The 14,815-nt window shown below is 38.5% G+C and overlaps 1 protein-coding gene across 17 annotated transcripts in view; it reads right to left on the bottom strand.

The window, feature by feature from the left end:
* The window catches only part of LOC100345702 (WD repeat-containing protein 64), a 172,250-nt gene that overhangs the window by 138,271 nt on the left and 19,164 nt on the right, over window positions 1-14,815 (bottom strand). For 15 of the 17 annotated variants that reach the window (XM_051820752.2, XM_051820748.2, XM_051820755.2 and 12 more), the window contains 3 exons: window positions 7,825-7,927; window positions 4,049-4,152; window positions 832-861 (listed from right to left, as the gene is read on the bottom strand). In XM_051820752.2, coding sequence (XP_051676712.2) covers window positions 832-861; window positions 4,049-4,152; window positions 7,825-7,927 — 237 coding nt within the window. Of the gene's footprint in view, window positions 1-831; window positions 862-2,190; window positions 2,339-4,048; window positions 4,153-4,974; window positions 5,117-7,824; window positions 7,928-14,815 lie in introns of all 17 variants that reach the window. The other 2 variants (XM_070055582.1, XM_070055583.1) reach the window with 2 other exon arrangements.

Genomic DNA, 14,815 nt, shown 5'->3' with positions numbered 1-14,815 from the left:
AGCTGGAAGATTTTACTGATTATTTGGTCAGTGACAAGTTGAGACCAATGAGTTTGTTTTGTGTCCTGTGTCACCAAGCCAGCATAGCTGGGATCTATAATATCAACAACACACTGTGGAAGAAAAATGATACTTCCCATTTTTTTAATATCCAGTGTGCCAGACACTGCTACATGTGTCTTGGGCCTGCCCTTGACACTTCTGTAACATCTGTTAAGAATTCTAACTGATTTTTTTTTCAGCTTAAGAAATGGAGGCTCAGACATTTTGAGAGAATCCAGACTCCTTAGCACTGCTTTGTAGTTTGATGTACTTATGCAAGGAAGGTGAGAAATTCAGGCATTTTCGCATCTCTCATAAACCTGTGGTGGGGTTCTACAAGCAAGTCATTGAGACTTTACAACATCTGTCCCAAGATTACTATTCCTATGAGTGACAGTGGTATGCACTGACTGAAGTGCAAATTTGTACTCAATTTCAAGTTTAAAATAAACTGCTTTCCGGTTGTTTTCAAGGGTACCTCCTTGTTCTCACAACCTGGATTGTGTCCTCAGTAGGGGATGCTTAGGAAAACTTAGAAGCTTTTAAACTGAAGCTTCCCACAAGTAATCCATTTCCAAGCAATCCTCTGCAGTCGATTTAACTCCAGAAAGCAAGACCTGGCTATTCTTCACTGTTGCTCAAGATTTACCTTTGATCCTAGTACATAAAAATGAATTTACATTCCACAAAATATCTTTTACTCAAAGCCATATGCAAGCAGCTATGTTGAGATTATTATTAATTACAGTAGAACCATTATCATAGCCCTAAAGTAGCAAATGTACTTACTGTAACATTGATGCTGGTCTGAACTTTCATCTATGGACAGCAGAAAAGAAAAATGAAACTTAGTTGGCACTACAATTAAAGATGAGAATGCTGACTCTAAAATAAAACAGTATGTCCTCAGTTTAATATTACATGTTATTCCACCTTCATGAATCTCTACCCTATTTCTCCTTCCTCTGAAACATCTCTATCTGTGGAATAATATGCATGGTGTACTTAGGGCAAGGCATTTAAACTTACCTGTAAGGCTCCTGTTTAAACCTGGTGTCTCTACTCTGAAGAGTCTACATTTGACTATGTGTTATGTTTCTTCTATCTGCAAGCTACCTCATATTTTTTAATTATTCAGAGCAATATTTGATATAGAAAATTGGAATGCAAAATAATATGAACAGCAGTGACAAGAGAGGTTAAAAGAATGCTAAATAGGGGCCAGCATCGTGGCTCACTTGGCTAATCCTCCGCCTGCAGCGCCAGCATCCCATATCGGCACTGGGTTCTAGTCCCAGCTGCTCCTCTTCTGGTCCAGCTCTCTGCTGAGGCCCGGGAAGGCAGTGGAGGATGGCCCAAGTGCTTGGGCCCCTGCACCCGCGTGGGAGATCAGGAGGAAGCACCTGGCTCTTGGCTTTGGATCGGCATAGCTCCGGCCGTAGCGGCCACTTGGGGGGTGAACCAACGGAAGGAAGACCTTTCTCTCTGTCTCTCTCTCTCACTAACTCTATCTGTCAAATAAAAAAAAAAGAAAGAAAGAAAGAAAGAAAGAACTTCCATTTTAAAAAAAAAAGAATGCTAAATAAGTCAATAGGAATATACAGTGAAGTAGAAATAGTTATCTTTTCAAGTTGTTGAAAGACAAAGAACATTCTAACCAATGGGCCTCATCTTCTGTTCAACAAGTATGTGCTGAGTGCATCATGCCCTGAGTATTCAACTTGTTGAGAATCAGAGATTTGGCTCCTGCAGAGAACTGGTACATATTTGAGCAGCCTCTCATACCCTAAAGGCATACTAATTGCCCCCAAGATAAAGGAAGTAGTTGACATAGCTCCATGACCTGGTTTCTTTTGGTCTCAGATAGTCCTGGGGAATATGTAGGAAATGACTTCCCAGAAGGAATGGATTATGTGAAATAAGAAAAAGTAGATCAAGGAGATCACTAAAACTCTTAGTCGTGACCTCCTGCAGATGGTCTTTTCATTGGAAGAGTTCAGAAAGTGTCTTCCAAACAGGGCCTTTTTTCTAGGTGGGAAAAGAAAGCTCTGTAAGGAAATTGGTGAGCAGCAAAACAGATGGTTTCCTCTTCTATCTGTTTACATCCACCTTTTGTTTTGTGGAAGTCACCTATTAAGTTACTCTTACCTTCTTTATAAGTTTCATAATTCGTATAGATGTCTTCTGAATTTTGAAAATCTAGCTTTTATTTGCAGAAATTTTTATTATGACACTTAGCATCTATATTACCAGGAAAATCACCAACTGTATTTATTTATTCTTCATCAGATAGAGTCTAAATTACAGATTAAAATAATATATTTTGAGTTATTAATGAATACTTTTGAATAAATTATTCCTGTGACCTGTACTTCCAAATTACTTTTTTCTTACAGTATATCATTTATAAGGCATTTAATATTCAAAGTAATATTTATTACTTATGTGTCAAATCTTAAATCTTTAGTAATATTTCATTTTCAATTATAAGAAACATACGTGAGTGTCTGCACTTGTGAGTATACATGTGTGTACATATAAGTCTGCATATGTGTATGTGTGTGTGTGTGTGTGTGTGTGTGTACAAAGCATCTCTAGAAACATAATGCTACCTCATTAGGTCACATAATTCTGAACAATTTTATTAGGCAGATCATTGTTTACATTTGACATGACATTCCTTTTTGCATTTTTCTTTAGATACCATCTTATTTCTGTTTTTATGAAAATAAAAGTAAAAAATGAGTAGAAGACAAATGTACTGAAAGAAAAAGAGACTGAGATGGTCTTCACATTATTTGTCTTTAATATTAATTGCCTCCATTTACTGAGTGCTTATAGTAATGCTGAATACTTCATGTTTACTAACTCATTTAAATGGTAGGTCTCCCTTGGGAGAGAAGGGCTATGGTTGTGGATGAGGATCCAGTGCATGGGGATACTAGGTACTATGCACAGCTGTAGGTACTAGTGCTAGGATGGACCCAGGGTCCATGCCCACCCTTCAGATCCTTCACTGGACTATGTCTGGTCAAAGCCAGCCCTCTTCTTGACAGAACCTGGTTGGCTGTGACTTCAACTTCTCTAAGAGTCTCTGTGCTGGACATTACTGAAGGGCTGGAAATCACCAGAAATTTTAATCATATGATGATTATTGGGAATATATTTTACTTTTTTTTTAACTTTTATTTAATGAATATAAATTTCCAAAGTACAGCTGGGAATATATTTTACTTCTGTTATGGCTTGCCTCTCATTGGAAATAAACTAATAATTACATATTTCTATATTCATCATCAAACATCCATCTTTTGTCTTTTTCTTGTTGTTTAAAGATTTATTTGTAAACATAGTGAAATATTATATATTGTATATCATCACATATTCTCTTAAAATCACTTATATTTTAATTGGAAATGAAAATAAAAATTTATAAATTTATAAAAAGTGACATTGATAATAGCGATGCCTTATGTTCATATAGGGATTTATTGTTTATCTCTACTTATGTTGTCTCGTTTGACCTTCAGTACTTCACTAAGGGAGAAGGGACTGGTCCTATTATTTTAATTCTACAGTGCAAAAAAGAGTTACAAAAAGATTTAAATAGCTCACTAAGTTCCGTACTTAACATCATAGCTAGTCAAATACAAAGGCTAGAATTTGAACCATATTTTTACTCCAAATCCAAGGCTCTCGAGTGTTTTTTATTTTAATCTGAGAAATTGTCCAGGATCACTCTTTCACTGTACTGATGCCACAAGGTTCAATATGACATCCTGAGGAAAAATGGGAAGTGCAATCACAAATCTGCTCAGCAGTCTCCTCTGTACTAAGTATTTGGTTTTATTTTGGGAAATAACTCTGAAATGTGGTTTGTGGTTTCTGCTATACCTGATACATATGCATAATACTTAGACAAAAGAGGGAGAGGGGGAGAAAGGAAGGTAGGAAGGTACCAAGGGATGTGTGGAGGGAAGGAGGGTGATCCAAGATTTCAAATTACCTGGCTATTAAAGACAGTGAGTAATCCTTTCTGAGAAGCTGTTACTAGTAAATCCAATTGAGGAATCTTGACAATGCACTTGATCTCATCCCGTCTTCTACTACCTATCAATAACAATATTCATTTTAACTTCCAGCAGTGAAGACCCTAAAACTCAATGGTTAAGTTGCTTAAAAAGAAAAACAACTTTTTGCTAAAAGCTTCCAAGTTACTTAAAAATTGAAGACTAAACCATGAAAACCAGTTACTCTTGCTTTTTAATGATTCCCAGAGATACTAACCTGAATATGAGTACAGAGCTTTCCAATTAAATGCGATGCATGAATTCCTGGAGAAAATCTAAGATATTCATACCTTCCCCACACATGCACATGTGCGCATTTCACAGAGAATGAATTTTCTAAATATGGTTTTGGAATGTGTTTCTTTTTACCATTTTTACTTGTTTATTTTTTATTTTAATTTTAATTCATTTTAATAGATTCAATATGATTTATAGATACAAGTCTAAGAACATAATGATACTCCCTTCCTCCCTCCCTCTCACCCTCCTACTTTTATCTTTTTTCTACCTTTTTTTTTAGTTTTTGAGAGAATGTATTTTAATTTACATCACAGTAAAAATTTTAGCATGTCTTAAGAATCCTTTCTTCAAACTGGCACCATTATGGCTTACACAGAATAAAAACCCAATATTCTCTCAGGCTTTCCAGTATAAAACAATGAAAGTGCTTCAATACTGTTATTAAGGCTGTGTTTGGGGGCCCAACATTGTGGCATAACAGGGTAAGCTGCAACCTGTGAGGCCAGCATCCCATATGGGCATTGGTTTGAGCCCCAGCTACTCTGCTTCCAATTCTGCTCCCTGCTAATGTGCCTGAGAAAGCAGCAGAGGATGGCCCAAGTGCTTGGGCCCATGCACCCACATGTCTGGGACCCAGAAGAAATTCTTGGCTCCTGGCTCCCGGCTCCTGGCTCCTGGCTTCAGGCTGGCCAGCCCCAGCCATTACGATGGTTTGAGGTGTGAACCAGCTGATGGAAGATGTCGCCCCATCTCTCTGTGGAACTCTACCTTTCAAATAAAAAAAAAATGTTTAAAAAGGCTTTGTTTGAACTTTGTGCCTTTTGAAACACTAGACACTTGCATGTTTCTATGCTGAGGTACTGAAGGATAAAGCCATATATATATACATTTTTTTAAAGATTTATTTATTTATTTGAAAGTCAGAGTTACACAGAAAGAGAAGGAGAGGCAGAGAGAGAGAAGTCTTCCATCCACTGGTTCACTCTCCAATTGACCGCAATGGCCTGGGCTGCGCCGCTCCAAAGCCAGGAGCTTCTTCCAGGTCTCCCATGCAGGTGCAGGAGCCCAAGGACGTGGGCCATCTTCTACTGCTTTCCCAGGCCATAGCAGAGCGCTGAATCAGAAGTGGAGCAGCCGGGTCTCGAACCAGCACCCATGTGGGATGCCAGTACTGCAGGCAGAGGCCTTACCTGCTACACCACAGCGCCAGTCCTGAGCCATATATATTTACTGGACTTCTGGGGTGATCTGATCTTTATAGCTGTAAACTCTTAGGGAAATCAAGTGAACAAATCTCTTATTCTAGTGTTACCACCCTCAGGCATTTCACTAGAGAAGATACTGCCATCCAAAGGGTACAGATTTGTTTTGTGGATTAGGAGCATGAGTAATTCTTACTCTTTTCTTGCACAAGTCCCAGGTGGATATATAGAACATCATCAGATACACTTAATAATTAATCTTAATAATTAATGTCTGCGGTATTACAATGTCCTGGAGCAGGGTGGAGTAGAGGAGAGGATAATGAACAGGTAAAAACGGTCTAAGAGGGCTCCTCACTGGTCAGAATGAAGAAATGGTTGAGACACTTGGTCGTATTCCAAGTCACCATCATTCTCTCTGCTCCTGTTTCTTCCTCAGAATAGACTGTTTTCAAATCAGAATCACATTTAATGTGTAACTCATATCATGTCTCTCCTCTACCCATAGCCCTTTTGTGGCTTTTTGTCTCATTCACAAGGTCCTAGGCAATGTCCTCCTGCCCACTGCGGCCTCACCAGCCTCACCTTCTAGTTCCAACCCCCATGAGTTCTACTCCTCCTTGTGGTGTGCTCTTTCACATCTTCCAGGGCTTGCTTTGCTTTCTCAGTGGCATCTTCCCTGGCCACTGTTGACACCACGTTCCCACTCTCCAAATCAACTGCTCCTTCCCACACTCCTGCTTTATTTTTCTCCACAAACTGCTTACTTTATTTTTATTTCCTACAGCATTTATGACCATCTGGTATCCTGCATATTTTTTTATTTTTTTTTGTTTTGTTTTTTGTTGTCTCTGTCTCTCCTCGTTAGAACATAAACTCTTATTTTGTTTCTATTTTTTTTTATTGGAAAATACTTTAAAGAATTCAGAAAAGAATAAAGAACAGTTAGATTATCACACAATTTAACTCTTGGGAGTAGTTGTTTGGCCTAGCAGTTAAGATGTATCTGAGTTTGCATTCTAGCTCTGGCTCCTGACTCGTTTCCTGCTAATGCAGATGCTGGAAGGCAGTGGTCATGGCTCAAGTCACTGGGTTCCTGCTATCCCTGTGGGAGATCTGGATCGCATTTCTGTCTCCTGTCTCCTGGCTTTGACCCAGGTCCAACACCAACCATTTAGGGAGTAGACAAAGGGATAGGAATGTAATTCTCTCTCTCTCTCTCTCTCTCTCTCTCTCTCTCTCTCTCTCTCTCTCAGATAGATAGATAGATAGATAGATAGATAAAATTTTAAAAAGGAATGTGAACTCTGTGAGGTGAGGAATTTATGTCTGTTCCCACCCCACATTGTAGACCACAGTAAATATTTGTTAAGTGCTAAATGAATGATAAAACCTAACTACCATCTAGAAAAACACTCCCAAGGTTCTAATTTAGGATGTTGGCAGCATCTCTCTCTCACTCACTAGTCCTTCCTCAGCTCAGCAGTGTGACATCAGTACAACCAGCTGTGTTTGTTCTTGGGTCATAGTTCCCACAACCAAAGACTGGGCACTGATGATGCCTATGATTGGGCCAAGGGAAGGGCAGGATAAAACTGGACTTAGTTCATAAAGGACTAAAATGCTGCAAGATTGGAAAAGATTCAAGAGTTTGCCTGTTTTCTTCCCAAACTTCTCCCACCCTGCATGAAAGAGAAAAGGAAGGAAATCCAAAGTGTCAATAGCAGAGAGTTATGTGAGTTCCCAGAACCTAAGCTCCACTTTGACAGTAAATGACTGTGAACTGGAGCCTTCCTAACAGGAGAGAACACACTTCCATGACTGGCCCGGACTCACAGCTTTAGGGATGCAAGGCAAACCTTTACACTAATATAATCAAAGGCAGATGAGCACATGGGGAGGAGGCCTAACTAGTGAAAACTTAAATTAAGAATACTTTAAAAACAAACATGATTTTATTTTATATTGGAGGATAATTAAAATACTGCCATCTAGAAGTTTGAGTTCTGAGCCTTTCAGGAAAATATGAGTTTGTCCCCTCATACTTCCTAGTTAGTGTCCTTCAGAGAAATGATAATATTTCAGCTTCAACAGCAGGTGCAGTTTCTTCTGATACTTCAGCTAGAACTGTCACTTTACCCTTCATACTGCAAAGTATTGAGCAAGTAAATAAAATGAAAAGTGATTCTATGGAAACACCATGTTCACAATATTTATATTTGAGACAAAAATACAATAGCATACACTAATTTGGAAGGGAAATTTGTCACCTGCAATTTTAACTCGTTGTTTTCTGGAGACCAGGAAAATCAAATTTTCTTCATCCATCTTTGAAGAAAGAGCATCTTTTTCATTGGAGAAATATCCAAAGATCTGAAATCCCAAACAACACACATTAACATGACATTTTATGTTGAAATGGGCTGTAAAATAAGAGTTTATATAGACTGAATTTAAAGTCAAATTTGGATTAACTACCTACACTTTGCTTCATAAATATAGGATATTCCTCATACTAAAAGGAGACAGTTTAATATATTCAACAAAATGAATACTGATGGAACATTCGATGTGAGTGGTCGCTGATTTTTCTTTCAAATAGAAGAATCAATGTACCAGGTTGATGTGCTTTCTCAAACTGACACATCAGTTCAGGAACTGGTACTGATTTGGAAATCAAATCAGCCTTCACAAGGCAGGGCCCCAGATAAGAACCTTGACACAGAATTTGGCCACTCTCAAATGACTCTTCTTCAGAATTTGCCTCCTTTCTCTTTCCCATTTTACTGCCTTTTCCGTTCAGGGTTCAGGCATGTTCACATCTCTCCCATCTTAAAAACAAAAATACAATATAGCTTCCAAACTCAAAATAGGTAATCCTGAGGCCTTTTCTTACTTTCCCCAAGCTGCCTTCTCCAAATGCTCCTACCTCCTGAAATTGCCAGTTTGAATTCATCTTATGGCTACACATTATCTATTTTTTTTAAAGATTTATTTTGTTTTACTTGAGAGTCAGATTTACACAAAGAGAGGAAAGGCAGAGAGAGAGAGAGAGAGGTCTTCCATCTGTTGGTTCACTCCCCAATTGGCCTCAACGGCCGGAACTGCGCCGATCCAAAGCCAGGAGCCTGGAGCTTCTTCCAGGTCTCCCACGCGGGTGTAGGGGTCCAAGGACTTGGGCCATCCTCTACCACTTTCCCAGGCCATAGCAGAGAGCGAGATTGGAAGAGGAACAGCCGAGACTAGAACCGGTGCCCATAGGGGATGCAGCGCTTCAGGCCAGGGCGTTAACCCACTGTGCCACAATGCAGGCCCCTATCTGTTGTTTCTAACAACAGACACACAGTGTGTGAACTTGACATTTTCCTCTCTGTGTTAGTTATCTATGGCTACCAAAACAGATCAGCACAAAGATAGTGACTTAAAACAATGTCTGTTGGTTCACAGTTCTGCAGAACTCACTGGTGTAAAATCAAGGTGTTTGTAGAGATAAGTTCTTTACTGGAGACACTGGGGGAAGACTCTGCTTGGGCATTCATTGAGGTTGTTGGCTTGAGGTATATTTCCTTGCCGGATGACCTTACTGGTTATAAACTAGGACTGCCGTTTGTTCCTAGAGGCCTCTATTCATTCTGAGTACATGGGTCCATATATCTCAGCAACAGCAAGAGAGCTTAAAGCTCTCTTTATACTTGGATTCTCTTTTCTACCTCCCAGGAGTTGCAATTACATTGGATTCACCTAGATAATCCTGGATGACCTCCCTATTTGAAGATTAACTAATTAGTATCTAATTTTTTTCTGTAATGGCCCTTCACAGCATTACCTAGATTAGTATTTAATTGCCCAACCAGGAGACAAGAATCTTGGAAGAGAGGAATACCTTTAGAATTATATCAAACTGCAAGCATTCCACATTGGAGTGCCTGGGTTCTGTTCTCAGATCCAGCTCCTGATACCAGTTTCCAACCAATGCAGACCCTGAGAGACTGTATTGTATCAAGTCACTGGGTTCCTGCCGCCCACATGGGAGACCTGAATTGAATTTATGGCTCCTGGCTCCAGCCCCAGCTCAGCCTTGGAAGTTGCAGGCATTTGGGGAGTGAACCAGCAAATGAGCTGCCTCTGTCTCTCTCTGTGTGTCTCTATGTCTATCAAATAATTTTTAAAAAGAATTCTTATCACATCCTCATTTTATAAACGCTACTCAGTACAACTTAAATTACACAGAATATAACAAAAAGTTGATAATGCTAGCTGCAAATTTATCCTGAAATAGAGTAAAATAATAATTTTCAGATATTAATGTGAAATGACAGTGGGAATCATGGTTCTTCATTTCTATGCTAATGACTTAAAGAACTCCAGAGAACATGTGCTGTCATCTAATTTGAAATAATGTGCCATATGTCTGTGACACTTAGCCTCAAAGAGAAGTGTATAGTAGATTAACCAGATTTGTAACATTTATGTAATTTTTTTGGAGATCATGACAATGTTTATGTTAAAAATCTGAAAACAGCTGTGAGAAGTCAAGAGGCAATGCCCTTTGGGAGGCATAACTAGATGCTTTAGGACTTGGGCAGGAGTCTAAATCCTGGTTCTACTGTCTACTAGTCACATGACCACAGGAAACTCCCTTAGTTTCTCTGTGCCTGATTTTTCCATATCTGGAAAAATAGGGATAATCAGTAATAACCCCATCTTATGCCTTTTTCTAAGAATTAACTAGAGAAGTAAAAGATTAGAGTACTTTGTAGTTAGGAAGATGAGGAAATACTTTGATTATACCGAGTACCAGGAAGGAGCTCAATCATATCAACATTTGAGTAATTGTATTTCCCACTTTTTCCAGAGATGGAACTCAGGAGGCATCCTTGCCAGTTTAAAATTGCCCACTAAGCACTGTTGTTGCCTGTGTAGGCAACACATCAGTCATGCACTTAATCATTCATATATTTTATAATCAAACATATGTAGGAGATATGTGCTATTGTGCAGGACACCTGTTCTTAAGGATATGTTTTTGCTACTTTCATTTGAAATGGCACAATATTGAAATGCTTGCCAACAATAGCTTTCAAAGGATACTAAAAATATCAAATTACTAACATTTCTTGAGGAAAAGCTTATTATATTATACAGATAAACTACTACAGAAGATACGATTAAAAGTTTACATTTTGAAAATGTGCTTATTTATTTGGATGGCACAGAGAGAGAGAGAGAGAGAGAGACAGAATCTTCCATCTGCTGGATCACTCCTCAAATGCCTGCAACAGCCAAGGCTAGGTGAAGTCAAAACCAGGAGCCAAGAACTCCATCCAGGTCTCTCATGTGGGAGGTAGGAACCTAACTATTTGGGCCATTATCTGCTGCCTCCCAAGCACAGTAGCAGGAATCTGGATCAGAAGGGTGAAGTAGCTGAGACTAGAACTAGTCACTCCTACATGAAAATGTGGGCATTGCATATGGCAGCTTAGCCCCTGTGCCACAATATCCACCCCTACATTTTAAAAATAAATATTTCAAGCAAATATTGAGGTTGAAGAGCAGAAAATTTGTCCTCCTATAATGGACATTTGCCTCAAGGATCTCAAATTTCTCTCTCAACATTTTAAATTTCAGTAAAACAATTATACTTATGATACAATTTGAGTATTTTATGATTATTAGACATACTATGACTATTAAAGTATTAATTTTAATTATGCTATTTACAGGGCTTGCTCCATACTTCAAGTGACTCATCTTCTCCTTTTTTTTTTTTTTTTTTTGATTACATAAGGAACACATGTTCATTATGGAACATATGGAGAAAATGAAAAGCAGACAGAGGAAAATAAAAACCTGCATGCAACTTACTTTTTAAGCCACCCTGGGACATTCTTTTCCTATTTTTGGAGTTAGCAAATGTAATTTTAGATTTATAATAATTCACTTTACATTCACTTTGTGGAAGGAACATAATTATAGGCATCTCATATGGTGTTACATTGTTCTTCTTTGAATTAATTTGTACTATGCTACTGTGTTTATGAATTGCCCAACACCACTAACAAGGAATTGTAGGAAAAATAGATTGTAGCTGCACCACACTCTTCCACTGATTAGCTTTAACATATTTATTCAAACATAAGGCAATCACATTTCTTTACATCTAATATTTCTCATTGTAAGTGAAAAGAGCAATTCTAGGTGATGTTTTCCTTGAGTTCTAAGATTCCATTATTCTATGAATCTCAAGCTCTCCAAGTTCAATTGCATTCGCATCTAAAATCTAAGAAAAGGAAGTATAATCATGTGTGGTATTCCTATATCAGATTTATATTTGGAATCCAATGTGAACATCTGTGCCTGAATTAAAAAAAGTAAACCCAGTTCTTATTACCTGATAAGATTAAAGTCAGTTGATTAAAAAAATAAAAACAAAGCCAAACAGGTGATCTGTCCTGAAATGAAGTTAATCTTTCAGCATTTGGATTTTACAGAAGACCAATCTGAAGTTCATAAAGGTTAGCTCCCATGCCTTGAAACAGAATGCCTGTTAGAGGCATTGGCACAGATAGTAAGGAAAATGACAAGTGCAATAAAAGAATACTGTTCTGTGTCATTTTCTCACACCTCAAGTGACTCTTTTTTTTTTAAGATTTATTTATTTACTTGAAAGAGTTACAGAGAGAGAGAAGGAGAGGCAGAGAGAGAGAGAGGTCTTCTATCTGCTGGTTCACTCCCTAATTGGCTACAATGGCTGGAGCTGCGCCAATCTGAAGCCAGGAGCCAGGCGCTTCTTCCAGGTCTCCCACAAGGGTGTAGGGGCCCAAGGTCTTGGACCATCTTCTACTGCTTTCCCAGACCATAGCAGAGAGCTGGATCAGAAGTGGAGCAGCCAGGACTTGAACCACTGCCCATATGGGATGCCAGCACTGAAGATGTGGCTTTACCCACTACACCACAGCCTCAGCACCTCAGGTGATTCTTCACATACACACTGTGACCAGAGGCTGGTCACAGGACTTTCTATTAAACTCTCTTATGACTGATAGGAACCCAAGCTATGTGACAGGATAATGTCAAATGAAATTACTACATAGAGACTAAAACCTCACCAGCAATAGCAAAACCGACTTTCTGAGAGGCTTTACATAAGTCATTTAACCCCTATGTGCTTCCTTTTCTTCATCTTTATGATTATTGTTGTTATTCTCTCTCATCAATACTTTGGGGCCATTGTGAAGATTAAATGAGAACCTGAAAGGGAGGTGCTTGAAAAAATGGAAGACATTTTACAAATGTAATAAGGTTGTGAGATTCTAACTGGAAAGGAAAAAAAAGGAGAAAGAGAGGAGCAGCTGTTGGAGAGAATGAGGTTCAATGTTTTCAGCTATATGACCAATATGACTTTCATCACATTCAGAGGCCAAATTCTCTGTTACTATGTAACTCCATGTAAATGGATTTACAACAAAGTGCTGTGTCTCGTGTTGGCATTTTAGAGCACTGGTTTTCTGAAATTAAGTATAGTGTAGTATGAACATACTTCTCTAATTTCCAGATGTGCATAATTTTTCATGTTGATGTGAAATGTTTGTTTTACACATATTTTCATACATTTAGTGGCCCAAAATTATTGCATTTGAAATTCAAGAACATAAACCATTTATTGTGTGAGAAATATTCACTTGAAAAATAGGGAACAGTGAAGATGTGCGTATCTTAAAATCACATCTACTCAAAGGTTAGTGACATAGAATTCAAGCTACAGATATGTAGCAGACTGTGCAAGCTGTTTATACAATGTCATAGAGCCAAGATCCTGGGGAAAAGTGAACTACACTGTACACTTCCATGATTTAGAGGGGAAACATAGGCTTTCTGTCTGTCTGTCTGTCTGTCTGTGTTGAGATAAGGTCACCAACTGCTTCACTGTTCACGTGATTCCTCCACACTCTCAATCTTTGGATGGCCAAGAGTTTTTCTTAAGAAACATATACGTATTCGTTTCCTGCTTGATTGAACCAGTAGGTTATAAAAACAAATCAGCCTCCCTTCCATTTGCAGTATTGCTTTTAGACCACTGCTCCTGGGACCCAGGCCTATTGAGCAGCACTGTCCAGTTGAACTTTCTGTGATGTTAGAAATACCCCACAATGTGTCTTCCTCAGTATGATAGCCACCAGTGACATGTGGATGCTGAGCACTTGAGATGTAACTAATGCAATTGAGGAGCTGAATTTTTAAGTTAAATTAAATGTGAATAGCACAGGTGGCTAGTGGCTGCTGTCTGGACTGCCCAACTTTGGAGCATCTCAGTATAGTTCTTTCTAAGGGACCATTGTCTTTCAGTTCATGCCAATGCTTTTAAATTATGCCCTACATTCCTGGGATCTCAGAATTCCCTGCCCAAAGTACTCATTTCCTACTCCCAGAGCCTATGAGACTAAACCCATGAAGGTAGAGTGCACATCACTGCACCACTAGGTCTGAGAAATAGACAAGGAAAAGCATTGGTGAGCGTGAGAATGTGGAAGGCTGGGGTGTTCATAGGGTACATGCCTGGCTCCTCATGATGTGGGATGGAGCTACTAATGGCAAAGAAAGGAGGAGAGCCAGGAACATCTCTATCCTTGTCTTAATGTTTCACTGTAAAACTATAAGGAATATAAGAGGAAATTTTAAATTATGATCTAGATGTCCAGGACATTCTTATGGTATATTTTAAAGATTGGAGGATAGATATATTTACTTAGTAGTAAGCTGGATTTAAATTTTTTAAATATTTAGAATCATGGTATATTAGCCTCTATTTGTGGTTTTGCTCAAATTTAAGAGGAGGGCCTGCACATTTGACCTGTTTTGTAAAACTAGCTGATGGTAATAAAAATTTTGATATCACTTTATTCCAATAGGCATTTCCAAATGCACTGCCTAACTTGATCTATTTCATTGATCTGACATTTAAATGTGTGAATCTTAACCTTTGTTCTCATATGCTTGTGATCTTGGAGGACAATGCTTCATGTCTAACTCTTTGCTGTCTTTGGAAATCAGAGACAAATCAGGCTATGGCACAGATGACTTAGCTATTCTTTTTCTTCAAAAAATAATTTGGAGTACTTCATGGCTAGTTCAATTAATTTTGTAGGATAAGGCAATCCTACAAAACCACTACCTCAAAGTCAGACTCCTAGCAGATGTGTTTACCAGCAAAGAATGTCTTCACCGATCAGGAGGAATTCCTCCTCTGTCTATTTTGACAGG

The sequence above is a fragment of the Oryctolagus cuniculus genome, chromosome 13 (assembly GCF_964237555.1).
Source record: "Oryctolagus cuniculus chromosome 13, mOryCun1.1, whole genome shotgun sequence".
Classification (NCBI taxonomy): Eukaryota; Metazoa; Chordata; class Mammalia; order Lagomorpha; family Leporidae; genus Oryctolagus; species Oryctolagus cuniculus.
This window is presented reverse-complemented; position numbering and strand designations above follow the sequence as displayed.